This window comes from Theropithecus gelada, chromosome 9 (assembly GCF_003255815.1).
Source record: "Theropithecus gelada isolate Dixy chromosome 9, Tgel_1.0, whole genome shotgun sequence".
Taxonomy (NCBI): domain Eukaryota; kingdom Metazoa; phylum Chordata; class Mammalia; order Primates; family Cercopithecidae; genus Theropithecus; species Theropithecus gelada.
In genome coordinates this window covers 126,242,677-126,269,411 of record NC_037677.1, presented here as the reverse complement: position 1 = coordinate 126,269,411, position 26,735 = coordinate 126,242,677, and the positions used below count along the sequence as shown (strand labels likewise).

General features: G+C 47.7%; 1 protein-coding gene across 1 annotated transcript in view; it reads right to left on the bottom strand.

Annotated features, from left to right (window-relative positions):
• The window catches only part of MGMT (O-6-methylguanine-DNA methyltransferase), a 289,573-nt gene that overhangs the window by 22,533 nt on the left and 240,305 nt on the right, over window positions 1-26,735 (bottom strand). Inside the window, exon 3 of the mRNA XM_025397760.1 lies at window positions 26,517-26,665. Within this exon, the coding sequence (XP_025253545.1) occupies window positions 26,517-26,665 (149 nt within the window). The remainder of the gene's footprint in view (window positions 1-26,516; window positions 26,666-26,735) is intronic.

Genomic DNA, 26,735 nt, shown 5'->3' with positions numbered 1-26,735 from the left:
GTTGCCGAGAGCTGGAACGGGGGTGAGGAGAGGCCCTGGCTGCCAAGGGGCAGTGTGGGGGTGTCCGGGTGGTAGAACTCCTCTGCACCCTGATTTTGGGGGTGGTTACAGAAACACACACACACGTTAACATTCATGGGACTGTATACTCCACAAAAAGCCAATTTTACTACATGTTAATTTAAAAAATAAATTAACAAAAAGATGAGGGAAAACACATTTCCAAGTTACCTTCTCTTTAATCAAAGGGAGTTTTCTCCCCAAAGTTCAAGACACTAGAGACCAGTATTTCCTATTTAAAAGGGAATCTAGGTCACATTTTCTGCAAAATCTTTCCCTCAGTGGGGCCCCACCGCCTGCCATGCTCTCACAGAAGGCTGTCACCATGGAGGGCTCCTCCACCAGACTCACGGGGGACAAGGCGCCTGCCTCCGGGGGCTCTATCCCAACTCTCAGCACCACGGGTGACCCAGAGTAGACATCCAGTAAGTGCCTACTGGGTGCAGCAAGGTGGGTGGTGTCATCATGGAGCCTGGGGACCATCCTTTCCTGGGAGGCTGGAAGACAGAGAAGGGCAGCATCTTCTGTAAACACAATCAGGGCCTGTAGATCCCCACCTGGCATCTCCTTCAACCTGACCAAGAGAAACCTGATAAAGCTCCTGCAGTCTGTGGTCCCTGTGGAGGCGCACACTGAGAGTGAGCGGGAAGAGGTGCCTGCAGCCCCATCGGCTGGCTCTCCATGGCATGCAGGAAGGCCATGGGGCCTGTGTGGCCCAGGCCTGTGCATGCAGCCTTTGCCAGGCCTGTGAGGGCTCAGGCTCAGGTCAGGCACAGGGTTCACAACAGGGGGAAGGTGCTGCCAACTGCTTTAGTACGGTCCCTGGAGAAGGCATGCCCAGCTTCACGGTGCTTGGCCAGCCAGAGGTGGGTGACCTGCAGAAGGAGCAGCCCCTGACAGCCGGCTTGTGGCTTGCTCACTCCGGAGGCAGGGACACGATATCACACACTTCCCATGGGGCTGGGCTATCAGGTTAGTTTGGACGTGCTCTGCACACCATAGAGCTCATAGCCAGCTTGTGCACAGCTGCCCAGGCACAGAAGTGGCCTGGCACACACCTACACCAGCCCCATCCGATGCCTTACTTAGAAGACTCAGCAGTGATGTTCTCTGTGCTTGCCAGGAGCCAGACTGAGTCCCAACGCTCACTGTCCCCTAAGCAAGATCCCCTGTGCCTGGACAACCTGGCCTCTAGGAGGACAGGACACCACCCCTGCCTGGTTTTTGGAATGTCTTTGGGGTAAGCTTTCAAACATGTGCTTGAGGCTGAACAAGCACAGGATTTCCCCTCCTACCCAGCCAGATGCTGTTTTATTCATCATGGAAGCAGAGGCTGTCCTCATCTGTCCTCACCAGGTCACCCCATCCTGACCAGGCATGGCCAATGTGAGCGCTGACGGGCCTCCACAAACAAAAACCAATACACCGAAGAAGGCCCTCCAAAGCTCCAGAGTCAAGCCCACCTGCCCTGGCTGCTTCCACCATTAGGATGACCATCTGTAGCCAGTCTGCGCACAATCTCTTCTTTCCATATGCTTTACACACTATTATATATACGCATGTGACACAGCAGCTATGGAATACAATGTGGTTTAAGTGAAAACAGTAGCATTTATTTCAGCGTGTCAGTTGTGACCTCCATGACCCCAAAGGGAACAAGGAAGAAGCTAACATGGAAAAAGATGGTCACCCCAAAGGTCCAGGAATGCGCCCGACCAAGTCACACTACATGAATTAAATGCACGCACTTGCGCTTGAGGATGCCAGACTGGGGCATGGAGGAAGTGAGTGTGTGGACAATGGGCAGGGACAGACTGAGGTGGTGACACAGACACTTGTCAGAACTGTTGGCCAGTGAGGCCACGATGCCACCAACCAATGCACTGACACACCTCTGTCTGCTGACAGCTGCTGCATCCAACTGGGTCGGCCAACCGAGGGCCGCAGAGGACGTCTCTGACTCTTGAAAACGGACACGTGACAGCGTCTGTGGATGAATGAAGCCCCAAGTCAACGTGGGTTTCCAACATGTTATGAGATATACTGCAAAAAATGGTGGCGTTCACCGGCAAGCACCAGTGGAAACCCCGAGTGAGGTGACGGCGAATGAGGTGCCAGAGTGGAAGTGACAGGCGGGCCTGGGTCTCGGATGGGTAGCAGTTTGCTGGGTAGAGATAAAGTGGGCATTCCAGATAGATCAGGAACAACCCACCCTGCTCCACCCAACAGCCCACCATGTACCAGACACAGAGTGGCCAAGGGGAAATTAGGGAAGGCAGTGATTAGGCGGAGGTTGCAGTGAGCTGAGGTCGTGTCACTGCACTCAAGCCTGGGTGACAGAGCGAGACTCCGTCTCAAAAAAAAAAGTCTCAGGTTTAATTTCCAATATGGCAAATGTGCACAATATAGCCCTTATCATCAAAAACTCTTTGGGGTCCTCAGTCATCTTAAACGGGGGTCCAGAGGAATCGAGGGTCTGAAGGGTTAAGCCCACTATGAGCCCACTCGGGCCTGGCAGGGCTCTGTGTCACATACAGGAATGCCCCGGCAGGCTCCGTCTAGTCCTGGGCACGCCAGAACACAACCTCAGAGCTCACCTGGAGGCCAGATTACGCTACCAGCCCTCGGAAATGGACGTTCCTCCTGGCTGAAGTGTGCGGCGCCTGGTGACAGTCTCACCTAGGAGGCTCGCTCCTGGAGGGGAGGCACCACATCCTTGAAGCTCCCCCAGAGGCGTATTTGTACTCACTTTCCCAATACTTAGAGCCTCCTAAACTTATTTAACAAAAGAATTATGCCTAAGACTTTAAGCACAAACTTAAGGAAGCCTACAGAGAAATGATTAAACTGTGACTGTCCTGGTATGAATGTGAATAATTATACATTAACACCCTTTACCATTCAAATAATTGTCATTCAGCTCAAAGCTGAATAACTGACTTCTGAATAGGTGCTAATGGTTTCTGAACAATAGCAGAAATAGAATCATACTGTGCAAAAAAAAAAAAAAAAAAAAAAATCAGAGGAGGGCAGGGCAAGCAGGACAGCAAGTGCTCGAGCACATGGACCTCAGCGCAGCCAAGGTATCACTAGGTTAATTATAGAAGGGAGAGAAATCAAGTCTGAGGAATTCTGCAAATTTCATTTGTCATCTTCACGCCTGCAGACCTCGTGTCTGCTCTGCTGTCTTTGGAGCACTGACTTTCTCTGCCTTCCCTTAGAAACATGCCAGACCTTGCAGACATAGGATGCTCTGATTCCTCCCCAGCCTCCTCTGCAGTAGGATGAACACGCTCGCCTCACACAATCCCAGACTCACAGGGCACAACCTTGTTACCAAACAACATTCAAGTAGAAAATCTGATTCCAGATGACACATTATCAACGTGTGCAAAACAATAATGTCCTTCGTCTTGCCCAGAGTCAGCAGGGCTGGCATCAGTTCACGACTTCCCTTTGTTGGTTTCACTGCAGCTGGTAGTGAGTTTCAGCCTCACGCCATTTCACTCTCAATACGCCAGTGGTTGCTAAAAACGCATGGACCTGCCCAAAGAACCTACGTATGCAGGCTGCCCCTCTCAGCCAGTAGAGGAACTCCCATTCGCTCATCAGAAACATCTAGAAGTTTCTTGCTGGTGTTCAGGAAGGAGGACAAGTCATGCTGGCTTTACCAGTAGACACTTCAGGCTGCTCCTGCAAGGCTAAAAATAAGCCGCTTCCCAAACTGGGGCAGTGCCCCTTCCACCCCACTACCCATGCCCAGCAGACACCTCATATCAATGCCATCTGTGTTTCAGGGAATGCTGACAAATCTAAGGGGGCGGGTGGGTCTGACTGCTCCCCAGCCAGGTGGCTCCTTGAGCTGGTCTGAAGCAGCCCTGAGTTCTGTTCAATAATTTTCCATTGATCATCATGCTGCTGCCGCCATTGGTTAACTTTTGAAGACCAACCCAACAGAAAGGAGCTGGGCCCTAAATTTCTTAATGAATTATTCTTTACCACAGGACACGGATTATGCCATGGAGCAGGCATATCATTACTGACAGAGCTGTCAGAAGGACGGGCAAAAGGAAACTGGCAAGCTTTAATTTCTCTGCAGAGAAATGAGAAGCTCTTTGGGGATTAATCTCAGTATCAACATTGAGCCTCCGCCTCAGGGCAGCTGAGAAATTCAAAAGGAGCTGTGCCTGGAGTTTGAGTGATGGAATCTGGCTCCAATTGCACAGCTGACTCTGGTTGCTCACCTATTCAAATGAGGACGAGGCGTGCAGGTGAGGCTGGCAGCTCGGCAGGACAGGGACATGCAGGTGCCGGCAGGGGAGTGGGACAGGGAGGCCAAGGTGCTTGCAAAGTCATTGAGGGCAGAGAGGCCAGGCTAGCAGGACATTGTGACCTGCTGCTCTCCTGGCTAGGACCGGGATGCAAAGGTGCCTTCCGTGTGCAGTGGGTAACGCCATCGGACAGAGCCCTTGGGTCCCTTTGGTTTTTCACATGAGGTACCAAGTTTGTCCCCTGAAGAGTCCATGCTCATCCTGTAACAGACGATGAGTTCAGAGGGTTTCTCTGTCCACTCCAGTCAAGGACCTCTGCACTCTCCAGCTCCTTGGGGTCCCTGGCACAGTCTGGCCCCCACCCCTCCCCACCCAGTGGCAGAGGCCACATGCCAGGGCCGTCTCCCTTCAATGTGGGGATTTCTAAGGTCACTCGAGAAAAAGCCTGATGTCTTCTGGAAATATGAACGTTCCAAGTTCAGGCTCACATGACACGGGGAAAAGACCCAGTGTGGGCATGTTCAGATTTACCAGTTAGTTCATTTGTTTATTAATTTGTTTCTTATTCTTAATAATCTGTGAGCAGCTACCTCGTGCTGACCTCTGTGACAGACACCGCAGGGTGACGCTGATGGCGCTCGGGGGTGGGGGCATCGGGGCTGGCACTCAGTAGTGGTCACAAGTGGATGTGCCAAGACCAGGGGGACAGACAGCAGGGGGTGATGGGGCACGCAACAGGGACTATGGTCAGGGAGGCTTCTGGGGAGGCGACACTGGCACTGAGACCTGCAGGCGGGCAGTGGCGGGAGGGCCGATGGCCGATGCGGGCAGTGTGGCTTGGCCAGCAGGAGGGGCATGGGCGAGACCCAGGGAGCCGCACACGCCACACAGCGGGCCATGAGAGGGCTGCGTCTGACCCTGATAGCGTCAGGAGACCAAGCAGAATTTACAAGCGAGGATGGCCTAATCAGGTCCTCTTCTGGGGCCCCTGAACTCCCCCAAGGCAACCACCACCATTATGGACCCTGCGGGGTCTCCCCCTTGGCCCCTTCCTCCCCTGGCCACACCACATCAGCCACCACTGGCGTCACCCACTCCCTACCCTGCCTCACCTTCTTCAGCCTTTTTCTCATCCACTTGTACAGGTTCATCGCTTACGTCCACGCCACTGACCCCAATCCCTAACCTTCCCGTCTCTGTCCTTATTCTCAAGTGACTGCTGCAATTCCCAACTCTATGCCAAAATGAACCCTTTCGTCTTCTCTTCCCTGCCATCCACAGTCACAGCTGCTTCAGGTCCCCCTTGTCCCCTGGTGCTGGCTCCACGCCCTCTCCTCCCTCTCTCAACCAGCACCTGGACGGTCCAATGAGTCCTGTTCAAGCCCAGCCTGGCTCCCGTCATGCCTTGAGTAGCTCCTCACTGCCCCCCAGTGAGAACGGATGGCCTTCTTGGCCTGGAGGGAGGCTGGCGGCCCCTTCTCACACCCCTCCTGTTCCAGCCAGAAGGGAGGAGCTTGCTGTTTCACACACGGGCCTGGCCTCAGTCTATCCTGTATCCCCCCCTTACTCCATGTGTTCAAATCCCATCTACCTCGAAGTCTGGTGCAAATGCTACCTCCTCCATGAAGCTCTCCCCAGCCCACACAGCTGAAGGCTACCTTGCCGCCTGCAGGGCTGGCTTACCTAGGGCTCTGCATATACCTTTCTGGCAGCACCAAGCCCAGGCATTCTTGGGGCTTCTATGTGGCTGTGAGTCACCTTTGCATCTCCTACAGCATTTGTACACAAGAGACGGCCAAAAACAGCTGGAAGGAACAGAGGGCGGGTCTTCACAGTCCACTTTACACCAGAGGAGAGGACAAGGACCAGATATGAAAGGAAGTGGGATGAGTAAGTAACTACTGGGGAGTGCCTCACATCTTGTGCCAGTCACTACAGACAGGTAACAAATGATCCCCAACTTAGTGGCCCCAAACAACACGAATGACTTTTCTTTCATGGCCTTTATGGGCCAGGAATTCAGACGGGTTGGGCTCAGCGGTTTTCACTTGGGGTCTTCTGCATAGCTGCACTCATCTGAAGGCTCGACTGGAGCTGGAGGATCTGTTTTTAACAGGGCTGACTTCCCTGGCTCCTCAGCACGTGGGCCTTTCCTGGGGCTGCCTATGTGTCTTCCGACATGGTACTGGCTGCCCTCATAGTAGGTGACTGAGAGGACACTGGGAGCTGCAAGGCCTCTTATGACCTAGCCTTGGAAGTTGCACACCATCACTTCCCCCATATCCTGCTGTAGCTCAGGCCAGACTCGACTCCATCTGAGAAGGAACAAGAGTGGGAGTACCAGTAGTGAAGTTCACTGGGTGTCCCATGGGGACTGGCTATCCCATGGCTCTTTTCTTGATAGCATCATGGTATTCCAGAATTCAGCAGGGAACCCTGGGCCAAATGTCACAACTTCATCTATGACTTCATTGACTGACTAGTGATTACCAGGTGTATCACAACAATCCTAAAATCAGCTCCAACGGCTTTTGCAACATTTCTCAAGTTCTCAAAATTAGAATTAATTATCTAAAAGCTGGGCAGATGGACTTTAAACAGTGACAAAACCTACAGTGACAGAAAGGACATGAGGACAGGGTCTCCTAAGTCCTCTTAAACATCACCACATTCCCATTCAAACTTAGCAACTTAATTCTGACTCTTTTAATTAGGTTGAAACTCCATGACCATATTGTGGAGTAGGGGAGGAGTGAGAAGATTTTTCATTTTGAGTAGCAAAGAGATAAAACTGAAAATGACTGATATTTAAATTTGCAATATCAAGTTTCCATGCATCACCTAAAACTTTAAAAAGTGTCACATATACATGAACAGAAGTTCAAATTCTTCCAAAAGATGTGTGGAAAACATCAATGCCACTGTTCCTACTCAGTCTGCATGAGGCTGCTCCCGTGTGGTGAAGAATCAGACAGAACACTGAATGTGACCTGGGGTGGAGTGTAAGACCCCTCAGGGCACGTGGGCAGAGTGACGTTGGACAGCGTCCTCACAACACCCATGGGCGGGCAACCCAGGACTACAACAGCTTCAAAACCAGCTCGTGTTCCCAAGGACGAGTCTCGGCTGGACTCCACATGCCTGTGGCCCTGTGCCATCAAGGATCTGGCCAGCAGAGATCTTCCCAGTAAATTTACCCCTTCCTATGAGCTTTTATTCCGGAGTCAGAAGGACCCAGGTTAAAGTCTCATCTGTGCCAAGGATCAGCGGCTGGAGCTCAGTCAGTCTAAAGTTCAATTTCCTCCACTTGGATATGAGGATCACAAAGCACTTGGCAGAGGCCCTGCCCCTTGGAAAGCACTCAGAGAGCAGAAGCTACTCATGGTCCCTCACTGCAGTGAGAGTCGGGAGCTGACCTTGCGGACCTGAGCCAGGCGCAGGCTGTGTGACAAAACACACTTCTCTCCCAAGGCTGTTTCTGTGAGAAGACGGAAACTGTAATGTAACATGGTATTGGTGGAAGACGAAGGGAAGTTTCAGCTAAAGAGAAACTGCCCCAGGAGCTAGAAGGGCCTGGTTGAAAAGACAGAACAAGCTACAGTGCAGACACATGACAGCAGAATTGAACCCTAGGCCCCGATGCTGGCCATTTACATGGAGGACCATGGGGCCGACTCCTCTGCCTGCAGAAGCCCCCCACTACTGCTAAGGACAAGAGTTACATGGATGTGTAAGCTGTGCTCCTCTCGAGGGCACAGGGTGCTGCTCCAACCTGGGCGTCTGCATCCTGCAGGCTGCAGCCCGCCTGGAGCATGGGCAGACTTCCGAGGAAGTGAGCAGACCCCAGCCCTGGGTGGCACTTTGGAAAGCTGTGGCCGTGCTGGGGCAACAGGCATGCCATGTGCACAAACTCAAACCACCACCTGGAAAAGGTGGAGAAGTTGACACAATGATGTTTCAGGTCCAGGAATGCTATTAATTTGACATTCTGAGTAATGAATCTCCATGTTCCATGCCAGCAGCAGGCTGTGGAAATACTAGAGAAAACACTCCATAATTAGATAACTCTGCCTTCATCGCTTGACCCACCGCTACTGGCATGGAACTTCGGGACAGACAGGGCAGTGCTGACCCACATGCCTGGTCTAGCAGAGGGGATGGCAGTGAGGGGCTGGGCAGGGTCTCTGAGGATGGGTACCCTGTGCTCCACGCACAGGTGAGAGTAGCTGCCTGGGCTGTGGATTCTGTGTGTCCTCTACCTGCATAGAAGCTGGCTGGACAGGGACGGCTGCTAGGCTGAGTGCAAGGCTGCAAGGCGACACCAACCTCACCTCCCGAGGCCACTCGCTTGGCTGGCTGGAGAAGTTAGGCAACAGAGTCCAAAGGTCTGGCCCAGAGGCTTCCTCTTCCTGCCCATCAGGTCAGTGTGTCCACCTCATCCTGAGGGGCTCTGGAGAGGACTGGGAGGTCCACTGATAACTCACAGACCTCTCAGCCTCACCCCAGTTCCAGGTGCAAACCCAGAGTGCACTCAGTATCGCGCTGAGGCCATACTGGGTTGCATCTTCACACTTGGGATACGGAGGTCACAGTTTTCATGATCTTTCCCCCAAATTTGCTTTCAAGGAATAAAAGTCCATAATATTTACTATTTTCCTCTAACATATTATGAAAAACTTCAGTCACATAGAGTTGGAAGAGTTTTACAATGAATACTTTTATAACTCTGGTTACATAATTGACATTTTAGCCTGTATTTGTTTTTATCATATATCTATCCATCTCTCCACCCCCTATCCATTTTATTATTATTTTTTCTGCATTTCAAAATGAGCTGCAGACATCAGTGTACTCTCTCCAAGTCCTTCCTCACATAAACCATTAAGAGTTCAATGTCCATTTACGGTTTTGTCCTTTAAGGTGGAATTTACACACAGTGAAATGCACCATCTTCGTGCATCATTTGATGAATTCTGACAAACACAGATAGACACCTGTGTGACCTAAACTGTTAAGACAGCCATGGTCTAGAACATTCTAGACCAACATTCTAGTCATGGTCTAGAACATTCCCTCATGCCCCTTCCCAGTTAGTCACTGCCTGCACAACCCCAGAAGCAGTTCCTCTTCTAACTTTTCCTTATCCAGATTGCTTTTGCCAACTGCAGAGCTCCAGTAAATATAATCGGAGGCATGCTCTTGCTGTGTCCGGCTCCTTAAGCTCAGTATGACGTTACCGAGACTCATCCATGGGGCTGTGTGCGTCTGTGGATCATTCCTTTTCAATGCTAAGTTCACAGATAGGAATAGGCTCTACACGGATATCCCTCAGATAATTTATCTACTTTCCTACAGATGGACATATGAGCAATTCCCAACTGCAGCAATTATAAATAAAGCAAGCAAAGCTGCTGTGAACACTCTTGTATATGTTTTTGTGGACATAGGTTTTAATTTCTCCTGGATAAATGCCCTAGAGTGGAATTGTTGGGTAATGGGGTAGGAGAACACTTAGTTTTATAAGCAACTGCTAGACCTCTTGCAAAGAGGTTATAACATTTTAACACCCACCAACGTATACGAGAGGCGAGGCTGCGGCACAGTCTCCGTGACATTTGGTGGTGGTAGGCTTTCTGATCTGAGCCATCCTGGAATATAGGCAGATGTCTTTCATTGTGGTTTTAACCTGTACTCCCCTAATGACTGATGATGCCGGGCACTTTCTCATGAACTCGTGGGCCAATCTATGTATTATATGTCTTGATGAAAATGTGAGATGTTCTGTCCAGTTATTTACTAGGTTGTTTGTCCTTTCATTACGGAGTTACAGGAGTCTTCATATACCCTGCTTAGAAGTTCTTTGTCAGATATATGTTTTGTAAAAATTTCTCTCGTTCTGTGGCTTCTTATTCATTTTCTTAATGAAATCTTTTAATAAAGTTTAATTTATTAATAATTTCTTCCATTGTTTTTTATTTTGGTGTTGCAAGAAATGTGTGCCTACCCAAATCAGAAAGATACTCTTCATGTTTTCTTCTAAGAGCTTTAGAGTTTCAGCTTCACATTTAGGTATATGATACAGTTCAAATTAATTTTTGTGTATGGTGTAAGGCCAAGGTCATGGTGAATAATATTTATCTGAAAATGGTTATCCATAGGAGCTAAGCTATGAGGATGTAAAGACATCAGAATGACACAATAGACTTTGGGGACTCAAGGGGAAAGGGTGGGAAGGGGGTGAGGGATGAAAGACTACAAATCAGGTTCACCAATTTTGGTGCACCAAAATCTCACAAACCACCATTAAAGAACTGACTCATGTAACCAAATACCATCTGTTCCCCAAAACCCTATGGAAATAAATAAGTTATGTAACAAATTTCTAACCATTAAAATGATCTGAAAATGGAATGGAAAACAAAAAAAGGATATCCAGTTACTCAGCACCATTAGTTGACAAAGCGTTTTTTTTTTTTTTTTTTTTTTGTGATGGAGTCTTCCTCTGTTGCCCAAGCTGGAATGCAGTGGCATGATCTCAGCTCACTGCAACCTGTCAACTGGGTTCAAGTGATTCACATGCCTCAGCCTCCTGAGTAGTTGGGATTACAGGTGTGCGCCACCATGCTTGGCTATTTTTTGTATTTTTAGTAGAGACAGGGTCTCGCTATGCTCGGCTATTTTTTGTATTTTTAGTAGACAGGGTCTTGCTATGTTGGCCAGGCTGGTCTTGAACTCCTGGCCTCAAGTGATCTGCCTGCCATGGCCTCACAAAGTGCTGGGATTACAGGCGTAAGCCACCATGCCTGGCCAACAAGACTTTACTTTCCTCATTCACCTACTTTGTGTCTTTCTCAAAGATACAAGAACTGCAAAAATGTTGGTCTCTATTCTGTTCCATCGTTCTAAGTTTTGATCCTTATCGCAGTGTCTTGATTACCACAGATTTGTAGGAAGTCTTGGAACCAGGTAATGTAAGTCCTACAAATTCATTCTTCTTTTTCGAGATTGTTTTAAATATTCTAGGCTCTTTGTATTTTGACATAAAAGTGTGACTGAACTGAATACAGAGGACAATTTATGTAGATGTGACCTCTTGCAACACTGGCTCTTTCAATAACTAATAAAGATCCATTTACCTAGGTCTTCTTTAATTTCTTTCAGCCATGTTTTTATGCTGTTTAGTAGAGAGGCCTTGCATATCTTTAAATAATAATCTTTAATAATGCTAATGTTAAATACATAAAGTAACTGTTTTATAATTTACTTTTCAATAATATTATATAAAAATAGAATACATTTTACGTTAAAATTGTATCCTCAACCTTCTTAAATTCACTTATTGGTTTTGGTAGTTATTTTCAACATTCTTTAAGATATTCTATATAAATAATTATGTGATCTGAAAATAAATACAATTTTACTTATACCTTTCTGTCAATGTATTCCTTTTTTTTCCTTCCATTTTTACATAGGACTCTTTCATCATTTTAAATTATTTTTGTCTTGTAGAAAATATATACCAGGCTCTGGCCTTTTAAACCAGTCTACTAATCTATGTGTTTTTATTTGAATCTTAAAAACATTTACATTTAATGTAATTATCAATATGATTGGGTTTAAGTCTACCAACTTGTTATTTTTCCTATCTGTTCTTTGTTCTCCCTTTACCCTTCCTTCTTTTACATTCTTTTTCTTTAAAAGAATTAGCATTCTATTTTATCTTTTCTGTTGGCCCATGAGCTATAGATTCGGGTTATTTTTAGTGGTATTCTAGGATTTTTAACATGCATTCTTAATTTATCAAAGTCTGCCCTCAAATATTATACTTGTTCATAAAGCAAGAAACTTAGAACAATATATTTCCATTTCCCCAGAGTCTCATCTTCTACGCTATTGTTGTCATATGTTTTCCTTTTATGTGTATTATAAAATATAAAATACATCTTTATTAACTTTACCATGAACAGTTAATCATCTTTTAAATAATAGAAGAAAAATTTCATACTTGTCCACATATTTTCTAGTTCTAGTGATGTTCATTTATCTGAAATTGGTTCAACTTATAGTTCCCCAATAGTTGTCTGGTTTCATGTGGTTTACAAATGCATGTATGGCTCTGTAATCTGCAACAGACTCAATGGGATACCATGCAGACCTCTGGAATTCTTTCTCTGTATAGTTCCCTCTTCTCCCGTACTCCACCCACGAATTCCAGCCAGCTGGAGCACCAGGGCACATATCCTAGAATACTGGCAGCATCATTAGTCTTAAAGGCAAAAACTTCAGAACCCAAATGTCTACTGACAGAAGGAAAGAAAACAAACTATTACTTCACCTGGGTGGCACACATATGACTCTGTCCTTTATTATTTATTCCTCACAAGTCAGTTTTGAATATCCGTTTGTCCAAAGTAAATATTTCATAATAAAAATAATGAAACTATCAACTTGCCATCCATGTGCTCGACGATTACTCTGAATGAAACTCCTGAAACTGCTACTCTTCTCCTCCGATAAAATGATTGCAAATGTATTTATCTACATATTTTTCTCATTTTTTTCCCCCTGACATTTAAATTTACAACAGGAGAGAGAAGAGGAGAGACCCAAGCATTTGGGGTCCATACCCTGAGCTCTGGGTAGGGGCAGGGAAGGCCCATTCAACGCTCACTCTCAAGAGAAATCCAGGTCCAGGGACATTAAACAAACCGTGAAAATGGGCTGACACTTTGCTTATTCACTCATTCATTGTCAAGCACTGGCAGGCACTGCTCTGAGTGCTCAGACAGAGAAGAAAGGTCTCCTGCCCCAGTTTCAGGAGCACACGCTGGCAGGGTGCAAACACCAACCTGCAGTGCACCAGTGACTACCACAGTTGAGTCAGGCAATGTTTAGCTGTGTGCTCTTTGCCCCTCCATTCCCCTCACTTGCTGCCTTCCTAAGAGTTCATTTTGTCCATAACTGTATCCATAGCATATCAGAGAATGCCTCCCGGTACTCAGGAACCCGCTAGGGCAGAGTGAGGCACAGGGCAGAGTGAGGCACAGGGCAGAGAGCCCGGTGCTGTGGGAGGGTTGGGGGAGTGTGACCCTGTGGGCCCCCAAGGCCACGAGGGCTGTGCTGAGCCAGGAGGGGCTGAGGCTGGCTCCCCAGACCCCAGTGACCCCACCCCAATCATGCTCACCCTCTTGCAGCAGCCTACTTGGGCACACGCTTTGAACGTGTCATCCCAGAGTGCAGGAGTCCCAGCAGGCAGCCATTTATTGTGGCCTAGAACTTAACAGTGAGTAGGAAGACGAAATAACAGGTTGAAAAATGTTCTTTTCCCAGTTACAATATAAATTGACTCCATGCATTTCATGTGGAGATGACAAACCAAAACACTCCTTCTGAACCGCTGTGGGGCGGTACTAGTCACACTTCCTGTAACTTGTACGGTACTAGTCACACTTCCTGTAACTCATACAGTACTAGTCACACTTCCTGTAACCCGTACGCATAGCAAGCAAGGGCAGAGGGCAAACGTCCTTGGGAAGTTCTGTTGAGTGCAAAGAGCAGCACTTCCTAGTAACGGCCCAAGCTTCCCTGAGTTCCAAAGGACCAGGTGGAGTCAGCTGTCCCGGTTTGTTAACTACCACTTGGATTTTGGAGAAAAGACTCTGTGAAATAAGCAGGTATTTCTTTTGCTGACTGTTTGGTGGTCTCATTTTACCCTCATGACATTTTACGCAATGTTACTACTGTCCCCACTTTACAGACAGATAATCAGACGCTTGGAAAGGGTGTTAAGGGCTAAACTATGTTCTGCCAAAATTCGTATGTCAAAGCCCTAACCCTGAGCATTTCAACTGTCTTGGCAGATGGGGTCTTTAAGAGGTGAAGAAGTTCACATTCGGTTGTTCAGGTAGCCCTAATCCGATCTGACTGGTGTCCTTATAAGAAGGGGAGATTATGATATAGAGACCCAAGGGATGCACGCCCAGAGGAAAGGCCGTGTGAGGATGCAGCAAGGGGATGGCCATCTGCAGGGCAAGCAGGGCGGCCTCAGCACCTTGGTCTGAATAGCTGAGACCCCGCTGCATCTTGGTCTTGGACTTCCAGGCTCCAGAGCTGAGAAAGATTTCAGTTGTATAAGACCCCAGTTGGCAGCACTTTGTTTTGGCAGCCTGCACTGATCAATACGAAGGCTAAGAGTGTTTCCCGAGGTTGCCCCAGTGCGCACCAGGCAACCACACAGCATGTGCCAGCTAATGGCCCTGACACAGGAGTAGGGCCCACATGGTGACAGGATATCTGAGCGGGCACACGGACCAGCTCTAGACAGCCCGGGAAGGTGACATGCCTGTGCAGGTGACATACCTGAGTGGGCACACAGACCAGCTCTGGACAGTCTCGGAAGGTGACACGTCTGAGCGAGCACACAGACCAGTTCTGGACAGCCTGGGAAGGTGACATGCCTGAGTGGGCACACAAACCAGCTCTGGGCAGTCTTGGAAGGTGACACGCCCGAGTGGGCACACAGACCAGCTCTGGAAAGCCCAGGAAGGTGACGTGCCTGAGTGGAAGGTAACACAGCTGAGTGGGCACACAGACCAGCTCTGGACAGCCTGGGAAGGTGACATGCCTGAGCAGGCAGACAGACTGGCTCTAGACATCTCAGGAAGGTGACACACCTGAGCGGGCACACAGACTGGCTCTAGACAGCCTGGGAAGGTGATATGGCTGAGCAGGCACATGGACTGGCTCTAGACATCTCAGAAAGGGGACACGCCTGAGTGGACAAATGAACTAGCTCTAGACAGCCCAGGAAGGTGACATGCCTGAGCAGAAGGTGACACACCTGAGCAGGAACACAGACTGGCTCTAGACAGCCCGGGAAGGTGATGTGCCTGAGTACACATCACCTTGACAGCCCGGGAAGGTGACACTCACCAGAAGAGGGCAAAGGAAGGGCAGGAGGTGTGTCCAGCTTCATCCCTCAGATCCTGGAAGACCTGTGCTGTGCCCATCTCGAGGTGCGAACGTGAGGGGGTAAGTGACTGAGAGCCATAGCTGCTCAGAGACACTCACTCTTGGGTCAGCTGTGCCAGCCTGGAGTGAAGAATCACCCTTCGAAACGGAGGGCAAGCAGGGCCAAGCCTGACCCCACTTGCCCAGTACGGGGATCGGGAGCAGCCGCCACTGCCCGCACTCAGCAGTGCCATCGTCTAGCCCCCTTGGCTTTGGTTTTCCTAGCCATACAATCAGACAGAGCTGCTGGATTGTACAGGGCTCCGACGCAAGGAGACACCTAGCCCGAAGCGCCACTGCCTTTGCAGGCTGTCACTTCCAGGTCGAAGCCTAAAGCTCCCTGTGCACATTCAGCAGATGGAGCAGAAGAGACGAGCTTTGCCTTGTAGCTCTGGTCGTGTAAATCATATTCATCTTCTAGGGGACTAGAAGTCCTGGCCTTAAAACCAAGACATTATCTCAGAGGCCAAACCAAAGTCAAGTGTCCCCGCGCTGGGGTCGTGCCGTGGTCAGCTGGCTAACACAGAAAGAGCTCTGTGTGTCTCTCACAGCACATGGGTTGACATAGAAACATCCTGGGGGCAAGGCCAGATTCCATTCCCAAAATCACCAAGGCCAGCCCCGCAGACCAGAGCAAGGTAGGAGCTGTGGGCACTGTCAACCCTAACCCTGGTAAGACCAGCTTTTTAAATACACATTGGGCCATGAATAATATTTAAATGCACTGCTTTAATACAAATAACCACCACCCCTCAATGTAATTTTCAAAAAGAATCCTATTTTCTAGAAAAGGAAACAGGCATTACTGCTGCTCACTGTCCCCAGAGGAGAGTCAGGGTCCCCAGCCAGGTGTGCGGCACGGAGGGACCATGGCCGGCCAGCCATGTATGGGTCTAAGATGCAGACTGTACCATACATCAAAAGGTGTTAATGGTTTCAATATTTATCTGCTGCAGGGAAGCACTCTAAAAAGAAGACAGAAAAAAAAAAATTCTGCTAATGGCTGTGTCTTTGCCATTAAAATGAAAAGCTTAATGCATCTTATAATCAGAGGACAATTTGCAAATCATTAAGAGAAATGTAAAATTCCATTAAAATACAAATCAAGAGACTCTCCCTGGACTAATAATCTTTTTGATATTATTTTGCATTTCACTATTTCTGTTCCAATACCCAGGTCCCACAAATGATCAGCTACTGAACACGCTATTTACCACAGCCTACTTCTTTAACGAGAGACTGGGAGAAGGATGATCTGCTATTCAGAGCAGGTACTAATGAAGAATTCCATATATTCTGAAATTTAATTAAAACCCCAAAGATTTCAAATTAGATGCAATTTGAAATGCCTGGGGCAGAAATACATGCACTTCCGTGGCAAGGGTATCACACTGAAAGTTGATACCGTAATTGGTCTTGATGTATTTTTGTGTTGCCGGGCTGAAGCACAGAACTCATAACCATATAAAAATTCTCTGTAGATTACCTGCTCATTGAAAATGCCATCACTCAGGTAGTCCTCTACTAAATTACCATGCTACTAAAATGCACAAAGTGATTCGGAGAGTGGAGCGGCACAGCTGGCCGACGCTGCCAATGAGTTATGCATGCGTCAACGCGGCCTTTTTTCTTAGTAAAATATGCTCAGTTGAATATTAAAATATAATTGGCATTCAACCTAAGTAGCTTAAACCATTTTGTTATCTTCTTTTAAACCGATTTGGCTCCTCCACAGTTATTTTCAAGGATGCGATTCACAAACTAATGATACCATCATATTCAGCTAGATTTGTGCTGTTTTACATTTGTCATAAATAGGTACAGTTTCTACAGCCTTCTAGGGAGAGCCTTTAATATTAGCTGCTCTTGAACATCAAAGGCCCAATTCTTGGGAAAAAGCGGGGGGATGTGCCATTTCTGTTGGTTCTTGCATATTTTATTCTGAAAAGAGGAAGAGACGCGAATTTTCTATGAAAAGTATACGTCTTGGGCAAGCTGTAAGTCCTGACGTGTCTCTTGAGCTCAGTTGCTAGGTCTTACTAAAACCATCTAAGTAAGGAAGGGCTGAAGAGAAAATCAGGTTGCTTGGCAGGCGGGGGATCACGGAGCCCAGTGCATTTTTTTAAAAAGCAGACAGTGTGGGCACACACACCCACCCGTGGAAGACTATGGCCAAGTCCCCTTTCTTACACCATATGTGTTTGTGCAACAATTAACAACAGTACTCAAGAAAAAAGAAGTAGTTGTCATAGTAACAACTACGCTGTACATATTTATGCTGGCAGAGAGGTTGGGTTCTCCAGAGCGCTGTTTCCTGGACGTTGCCAATACTTAACCTGAATATTTGGAAGGGCAGAGAAAGCCTGATCCAAACTTAACTGAGTCAAGTGTTTAAGAGCTTTCAAAAAAGGACTTTCTTTTCCTCGATTTCGTTCTTCAATTTACTTCTTTGGGAGTAACTTCTTGTATGGAATTAAAACGTGCTACAGAGCTGGAGACGCCCCAGCTGAGCCTCCAGGAAGTGTGCTCTGCCTTGAGGATGTTCCCATCTCCACGCGGCCTCGGAAGCGACAGCGACGGCCGCATACCTCCAACAGGAGAAAGGAGTTCCCTCTATGTCAATATTTGCTTTTTCCATTCTGACACCAGAAACAACATCTAAAGAGGGACAGAGACTCATGAATCTTACATTCCGAGTCAGCCTGAACATAAAGATTGCAGGCAAAAACTGTATGTGTGAAAGCATTTACCTTAAACCATAGTTCTTACACTTTTGGCTCCTGCAATAGTTTTTTGGCATTATCACTATTAATTTTATACTGATATTTACATATTTAACACATTGATAACGTAGTCCAATTCTAGGCACATGTTATTAAAATATCATTTTCTCTACAACCACAGGTAGTGGAGACAATTCTACTTATTATTGCTAGAATTATTTCAAATGCACTAACATTACCTGTAAAACATGAATGTACATTTTATGATGACAAAAGATACGAAGTAAACATTCTCTTTTGGAGTAGCACAAGTCCAGCTAATGACTACAGTGGAGACAGAAATTTAGAAACACATTTAAGTGAAAAGTGTGCTTTTTACTTTACAACAGAGAGAAAATTCCTATTTTTCAAAGCCTATTTAAAATGCAAGTTTATTGAAGGAAGCAATGATGCAATTTACATTTCCTCATAGGCAGAAACCTGGTTACTTCTGCTTTTTGAGGAGTCCATTCAAGTCCAACGCCAGGACACTGCGGACAATCCTTCTAAAGGCATTCACATAATTACGGTGACTTAATTTTTAATAGAAGCCATCACTGATTTACTGTTTCATTACTTCACCAGAGTTAAGTTATATTTTAATGCGAACATTTTCCCATAAAAGCAGCACTCATAATAATTTTAAATATTACAAGTCCTGCTTATTGTAGTAGAGACCCTAGTTATGTCCAACAAGGTGTGAAAGTGGCTGACTCTCAAACAGTCCTTTTGGTTTCCTCTCAGGCTTGGTAAATTGCTCTGTGTGAGGGCTGCTTCCTTTCCTCCAACTCATGGAAACCTCAGGGAACTAAGGACCCAAACACCTCTTACGTTCAGGATGAAACTCTCACCTAACTATGCTTCTCCTACAGACACTGTGGGATCGCTGATGAGTCAGAGGGCTCTGCACAGGGACACCATCAATTTCCTGGGATTCAGCAGGCCATGGCTCTGTTCCAGCCACTGCCAGTGGACCAGGAGCTGAGCTCCCCTTTCCTAGGAGAGGGGCAGGCATTTCCTCAACAGCAAAACATTCCTTCAATGGGCACCGCTTTTAAGTCTCAAACAAAAATAGCTATTAAATTAGGAATGTTAGACTTAGTAGAGGGTAAAGCACGCAGCAAAAGCATTCATAAGAGCTACCTCCATTTTGATAAATTCCTTTAGAACAGTAATTCTCAGAAACAGGGTATGTGTATGTGTGTGCCCATGCTAAGGTTTTAGTGTATCTTGAGGAGAGATAAGAAGAATAAATTTTTTTTTTTTTTGAGATGGAGTCGCGCTCTGTCTCCCAGGCTGGAGTGCAGTGGTGCGATCTCCATTCACTGCAAGCTCCGCCTCCCGGGTTCACGCCATTCTCCTGCCTCAGCCTCCCGTGTAGCTGGGACTACAGGCGCCCGCCACCATGCCTGGCTAATTTTTGTATTTTTAGTAGAGATGGGGTTTCACCGTGTTAGCCAGGTTGTCTCGATCTCCTGAACTTGTGATTTGCCCACCTCGGCCTCCCAAAGTGCTGGGATTACAGGCGTGAGCCTCCGCGCCCGGCCAGAAGTATAAAAATTTGTAGGTAGAATATTACAAATGAAATTTCTAGAGGATTCTGATATACACTCCCCCAACCCCACTGAATGAACTGAGATTTAAGAGTAACTTGAAAAAGGGATGTGCTTGAATGAATCATCGTTGAAACTTTAAAAATTCTCTCCTAGCCCAAGATGTTGTTCATAAGATAAAGAGCAAGAAAGCACTCATGACAATTGGTAGGCAGGAAACTGCATAATAAAATATGAAACAACGAACTAATACACAATCTGAACTTCAGGTTCTTTGGTCTATGAAATTCACCAATATGCCAGAGTGTAGCTGGTCAGGCAAGCTCAGGAGCTGAGAGTGACGTGTTCTGCCGTTACTGGGCTGGCCTGGCCAAGCAGTCCACGGGGCCAGCCCATGCAGGCAGAGCCCAGGGAAACCAGGAGAGCTCGGGGTGCCTAGGGACTCTGCGGACATGCCCTGCTGAAATGAGACTTTTGGATGCTGGGGCTGTGAGCCCCCAACCTGGAGCAGCCCTCAACAGCATTCTGGATTATCTGACATTCTTGTTCCGCCGAGGGGCTGGAGGTGATGCAGGTATTCAAATAAGCCAGAACGGGTGACGGGAGCTCACTCACTGGGAAGGGAATCGCATCAATGGGGATGTCTCGTAAAAGCCAGGCCGTGTGCTGGCAGACGAGACCCTGGGAACTAGTGGCATGCACCTCCAGACAGCTCTGAAAGGGAAGACATCAGCGGGGATCTGGTCTTCTGCACCCACAGGGGATGGGTTCTTCGGGGCAGGGCTGGTATAAGTAAGTGTCCCCAGCGCAGAAGATCCCTCACCACCTCCATCCCTGCCAGCGCTCACTCTACCCTTGTTTCGTACACATCCTGCACTTTCACTGATCCCTGCCCTATTTTTGCTTTTAAACATTCCAGCTTCTCTTTGTGTCAAGTTTCTGAACCACAGAAATGCACTGGGCTTTCCTCTCCATGGTAGAAATGACGAGTTCCTGGTGGTGGTCCCTGGTACTCATTCCAGACATCGGACAATCCTACTGGCCACCTGGAAATCTGTGGGCCTGCCATCCACTCTCAGCTGTGGATCGGTTCTTCTTCTTTTCACATTTCCTGGTGAAGGTTCCAGAAGGCCACAGATCTTGATTTCCACATTTGCCGTCCAGGAAAGGAGCCCAGCAGCTCTAAGGCCGAAAGAATTACATTTTCACCAGCTGTTTTTTCCACTTAAGTGCAGTGTTGTTAGCTTGTTCTAATCAATAAACGGGCACCGGAAGAAGGTTTACAAACCCTCCAGCTCCACCAGGTAATATCTCAGCAAGGTCAACAATATTTATGAGCCCTCGTTTAAAATCAAGGGGAACAGTGGTGGCCGCCCAGAGGTGGCTGCAAATGCATCTCCTATTTTAGCTATTCTCTTCTCTTTTGATTGGTAATTTCTTTTTCTAAGTTCAGGGAAAATATCGGTACAAAGTGCTGAAAGGAGAAAGCCTGTGTGCTGTCGTGATCTATGTGGAAGCCACGAGAGACATCCCCTCTTGGCTGCAGCGCCTCTGCAGAAAAACTCAGGCTGGATCACGACCTATGAGGTACATTTTAAGAACACCTAAACGGGCCCCAGGACCTTTGGGTGAGGAGGGCTGAAGTGCCCCTTTCCAGGGGAGGCCACCTGCTTGGGTGCCCATCAGGGATGTGCTCTTTCCTGGATGTGAGAAGGCAGCAGAATGGGGTTGTGGGGGCTGGATGAGCCTTTGCTTGGCTCTTCAAGAAGGATTTCTAATCTTAAAGGGCTGGCTCCGGTGAGGACCCAAATAATGATGCTATTCTCTTCTCCTCTCCTCCCTCGTCATCCTCTCCTGGGATGTGCATCTTCCAGGACCCACGTGGTCCCCACTGGAAGCACCAGCAAAGAGGGCCCGTCTTCCAGGACACGGTGGGAACCTCAATGAATTCACCCGGAAGGGCCTTTCCCTTAACTCTGGGGCAGGGCTTTTGTTAGAGGCCCTTTTGAAATGAGGAATTCGATGGAGACACAAAAATACAAAATATGAATCCTTTCTGAGGCTGTGTAATACAAGTTACAAAAACTTAACTTCTACCAGCAGGCGTTAAAAAACGGAGATTTTGCTGCTGCCATGCAACTGGATTTCATAGCTATAAGCCAACAGCTGTGACGAAGGGATTATTAAAGTGTTAAATATTTCATTTAAAAGGGAACATTGCAGTCACTTTCCAAAGAAAACTCAGAACTCGTCTGTTGAACGCCTTCATCTGTGAGAAGGCTGGGGTCCCAGCTAGGCTTCCCACAGTCTTGCGTGGGCAGCCCCAAGGCTTGGTCCCGCCTTGGCAGGAGCAGAAAGGCCCTGGCCTCAGGGCCTCCCTCAGCAGCCTGGGGTCAGCCACACCTGCCGGCAGGGTCTCCATGGGTGGGAGGGCTCAGGGACCTGAGGACGTGCCCAGATGGGTTCTGTATCTGAAAGTCCATCCTTGCCTTCCACAGCTCTGCTTTTCTTGAACTCATTGTAAAAAGCTGCTTTTGGCAAACTAGGGTAGAAAGGATTTCTTGTAACTGCGTTGCCCGCTGACCTCTACGGCTTCTCCAGGAGGCGTATTATATAAAGAAGCTAAACATTTTCATAAATAAACACTAAGAAATCAGGGGGTGGGCCGGGCGCGGTGGCTCAAGCCTGTAATCCCAGCACTTTGGGAGGCCGAGGCGGGTGGATCACGAGGTCAGGAGATCGAGACCATCCTGGCTAACATGGTGAAACCCCGTCTCTACTAAAAATACAAAAAATTAGCCGGGCACGGTGGCGGGCGCCTGTAGTCCCAGCTACTTGGGAGGCTGAGGCGGGAGAATGGCGTGAACCCGGGAGGCGGAGCTTGCAGTGAGCCGAGATCACGCCACTGCACTCCAGCCTGGGAGACACAGTGAGACTCCGTCTCAAAAAAAAAAAAAAAAAAAAAAAAAAAAGAAATCAGGGGGTGTTCAGAGAAAAGTTTAAATGATATTTCATTATAAAAGAAAAAAGTAAAAATGTATTTCGAAAATAATGGCTTCATTAAATAAGTATTTCTTGAGGAAAAATGAATGATAAATAAATACAAAGCTGACCCTGTGAGAGGCTTACAGGGAAAAATGACCTCCTTAAAAAGTTACGCTGTGCAACGAAACGCTGGGTCTCGGTCACACAGTAGCTAGAAAATGGATTTTGTTGACACTTTAAAAAAACCAGAATAGCAAACCAAAAAAGCCAAAAAACCCAAAACCAAGAAAACTTTGACGAATTTTATTTTAGGAAATGACCTGACTAAAACAACACTTGAACCAGAAATGAGGATACGCTTCACTGGACAGCTCAGGTTTCTTCTTAATCCCTCCAGCAGCACAATGAGGCTTCCTTCCAGGGCCTCAGCGCCCTCCCGCTGGGAAACCCCACCTGTCCCGGCCTCACAATGAGGCCGCCCCAGAGACCTCCGGACACTGGGTCGGGAAAGGCAGCTTCACTGTCCCCAGGCAGAAACACCCCAACAGCGACCTAGTTACTAACCTGTCTTTGGAAATTCCCCAAGATAAGAAGTTGAACCGTCTGAGATTTCTAGGATTTGGTAAGTTTTAACTTCAAAAACAGCAATTTCGTATGGTTCAACGTAATGCATATTTTTGTGGTTAGCCTTAAAAAGCAAATCAAGAACAGCATGTTCATTCCAGAGAGGAATCCTGGAAGGCGAGGTGGTGCTCCGAAGAGGTGGTGTGCAGGAGAGGCTCTTGCCGTGGCAGGACGGGCCTGAGGAAGGGATGAAGGCTGGAACTGTGCGGTCAGAAGTGTTACCAGCCAGGCCTTCAGAAAGAAAGGGTCAATGTGCTGGAACTCAAGGATGAGCTCAAATACAATCACGTTTTTAAAAATGTTGACGTAGATAAACCAGGCTGAAATAGATAAACCTGGTCTCAATCTCAGACGGGAGAATATGGTGAAAAATGATATGCAGAAGTATGTTAAACATATACAAAAATTAAAATGTACAGAAAAGGGAACTGGTCAAGGAAACATTCATTCCATGTTACAATGGACCCATTCCTCTCAGTCTGCAAAGCAGGTTGATTTCTGTTACTCCACAGCTTCCAAGGGGCTCTGAGATGTCAAAAGACTTTTCCTCTAAAAGACCTACTCCCCTCACTGTTGATTTCACTGACGTTACGAGATACAAACTGGACAGAGAGCAAACCAAACTCATGCCAGACAGAATGGGGCATACCCACATCTGGGAGAACCAATTAACTCGCTGTTAGCAACCATCCACCATCCACCTCCCCTTCTTCAAACAGTAAAATCCGTACACCTGGCCCCTGCCCAGGAGTAAATGATTGAGCTAAATGTTAAAAACCTGGCTTGCACATGTTGTGGTGGGGAATCCCAGCCCCCATAGCAACCACTTAACCATCCGCAGGCAGGCCTGGCCCAGGGGACTCCAGCCGCCACCCTCGAGAGAAGGCCCTGAGCTCAGCACCCTGAGTCTGCAGCCAGCCTCAGAGTTCCTCGAGTACCAAGAGAGAAGGATGTGAGAGGCTGTCACACTCCCACCCCAAAACTTTGCCGGAGTGCACCTCATCCCAGCTAGAGGTATCCACCCACACTGTAGGGCTTTCCAAGAGGGGCAGGGCCATGAGGGAGCCAGACAGCCTTTACCAGTATCCCAGTGGCTACTTTGAGGTCTTCCTGGTCACCAAGAGCTATCATGACCTGCCAGCCCAGGAAGCAGCCTGGCCTGGCGTGGGCCGAAAAGTCAGGGAGGCAAGGATAGGTGTGGCCGATCCCAACTCTGCTTAAGCACTAGGGACTTGACTGAGGAGCCCAAGGGGCCCCCCTGCCGTTGTCGGCTCTAGGAGCAGCAAATACTGCCATGGGCAGAAGTGAGGGGGGAAAGGCTCAGCGGGGGCTCAGTGCTTGCAGGGGTGGTTTGGAGTGTGTCTGATTATTTCTAGTGCCTCCCTCCTTGCTGGCCACCCCCGTCCCGGAGTTCCTGTCAGCAGCTGCAGAGGCCTCCTCCTCCGCTTCTTCCCGGCCTGCCCCAGCGCACATCACTCTCTGGACTCTGGTGAGACCAGGCCAGCAGGGTCTAGCTCCATGGCCAGGACCACCATATGACTTGGAGAAAACTAACAATTTTCATGGAACTTTTGCCTCTACGTTTTTCATAGTTGCACAATAAACTTTAGGTAAACTTCAGGGGTTTGCAGGCTCGTCCTCCCAGCCTCCATACGATTATGCGGATACCTCCTGCCCTGGTTTTATAAGAGAACTTTTCTGTCCTGAGACCTTACATTTCAGCTCACATATTTGACAGGCTTAAGGAGAAAAAAAGCCTCCTGGGCAGCTCTTCAGCCTTGTTCCTCCTGGCAGGTGAACCCCCAAACAGAGATTGTACAGAGAAGAGTTCACCACTCTAAGATCCCCAAGCCCCAACTTTAGTAAACAAAACCAATCTCTGACTTCCTTGGACCATGCAGCAACATCCTGCCCTGTGCCCAGCTCGTCAGGGGTACAGCAAGCAAGGTCCCCCACACCGTCTGCTTGGCTCACTGGCTTGTGGTGCTGGGCAGAGGTGGGTCCGTAGCTGGCGGCAGCCCAGGAGGCTTTGGTAGTGCCATTGTCCTGGCGGCGGCCCATTGGTGGGCAAAGATGATGAGAGGTTTCGTGGATGTTTGTGGTTCCATGTAAAGGCCCACCCACTCTAGCTTCCTGCCCGCCCATCCTACAGACCCCCACTGAACCCTTCCGGAGATAGTTCTATATGATTCAGAGGACAGCAAGGTGCCTGGTCCATTACAGCTGTACAGTTTCAGTTCATGATGCACAAAACGTGCTCATGACTTCATCTGTTCGCCTGTCTGACTTCGTAAGTGAACTCAGGTATTAGCCCAACCTTCAGGGGTTTCTCTACCTGCTTCCCCTGAAAACATCTCTCCATTTTCAAGCCTGTGTTGTGCTGAGAATCGCTGCAGCAATTAGAATACTGTTAAGCTTACCCAGCAAATCCGATCTGAAATTCCAAATTGCTTTAAATTCACCACATGTAAAATTTCAAGGTAATCTTTCCCTTTAAGGATATATAAGTGTACAACTCCTTATATACATCATATATGAATATACATTCACTTATACAACAATGATTATGAAAAACTCACTATGCAAAATAAATTTCTGGCATGTGTCTGGAATGATTTTAGTTGCTGTAATTAATTTCTGTATTGAGCAGAGCCAAACACAAGCTGTAAAAGAAATGTCTGGGAAATGTTTTAGGTTATCACAAGCCTTAAGCAGGCTATGTACAGGTAAGTTCTCAAGCTATCTCTTAAGAAAGAATATCGCTAACTCTGGTATGTTTGAGAAATTAAATGCAAAACTTATCCGAGAAGCTCCAACGCTGCTACCTGCTACGATGTAAGCGTCACAAACAGAGTGTATGGAAGTGGCTAAATGTCCACGCACAAGTTTCGTTTTCTGTGCTGTTGGCAAGCAGATAGTTGAAGTTCACAATAAGCTTATTGAAAAATTTACTGCCATTCAGATGTGTTCCTATTTAAACCTTTCAGCCAGCAAGAGTCAAGAGTCAATCTGCATGCATCATTTTTACTGCCTTTGCCAAGAATTATGCGACCCTGTGCCAAAACTAACACAAGCGTTGGAGTGGGTGGAGGCGGTGAACCCCTGTCCCTCCAGCTCGGCCAAACGCTGTCTCTGTTTAGCTGATGTAAAAATACCAAGCTGGTATACTCAATAAAATGAAGTGTGATGTCAGCGATCGTTAATAAGTCAAGCTCCCCAAAGGAACCACCGCAAATGGCTTAGTTACTGACCTTGCTGGAAAATGGGATGGTGAAGAGCCGGCACGGGGAGCTCTTCGACAGCCTCGGGCTGGTGGAAATAGGCATTCAGCCAGGCTGTGCACTGCATCAGGGGCTCCGGACCTCCGAGAACCTCAGCAGGGGCTGGGACCTCCATGGCACTGCAAAAGTGAGAACAGGGGCTTAGTAAACCTCTGGGCCCTGCCTCCACACATTGGAAAAGCAAAAACC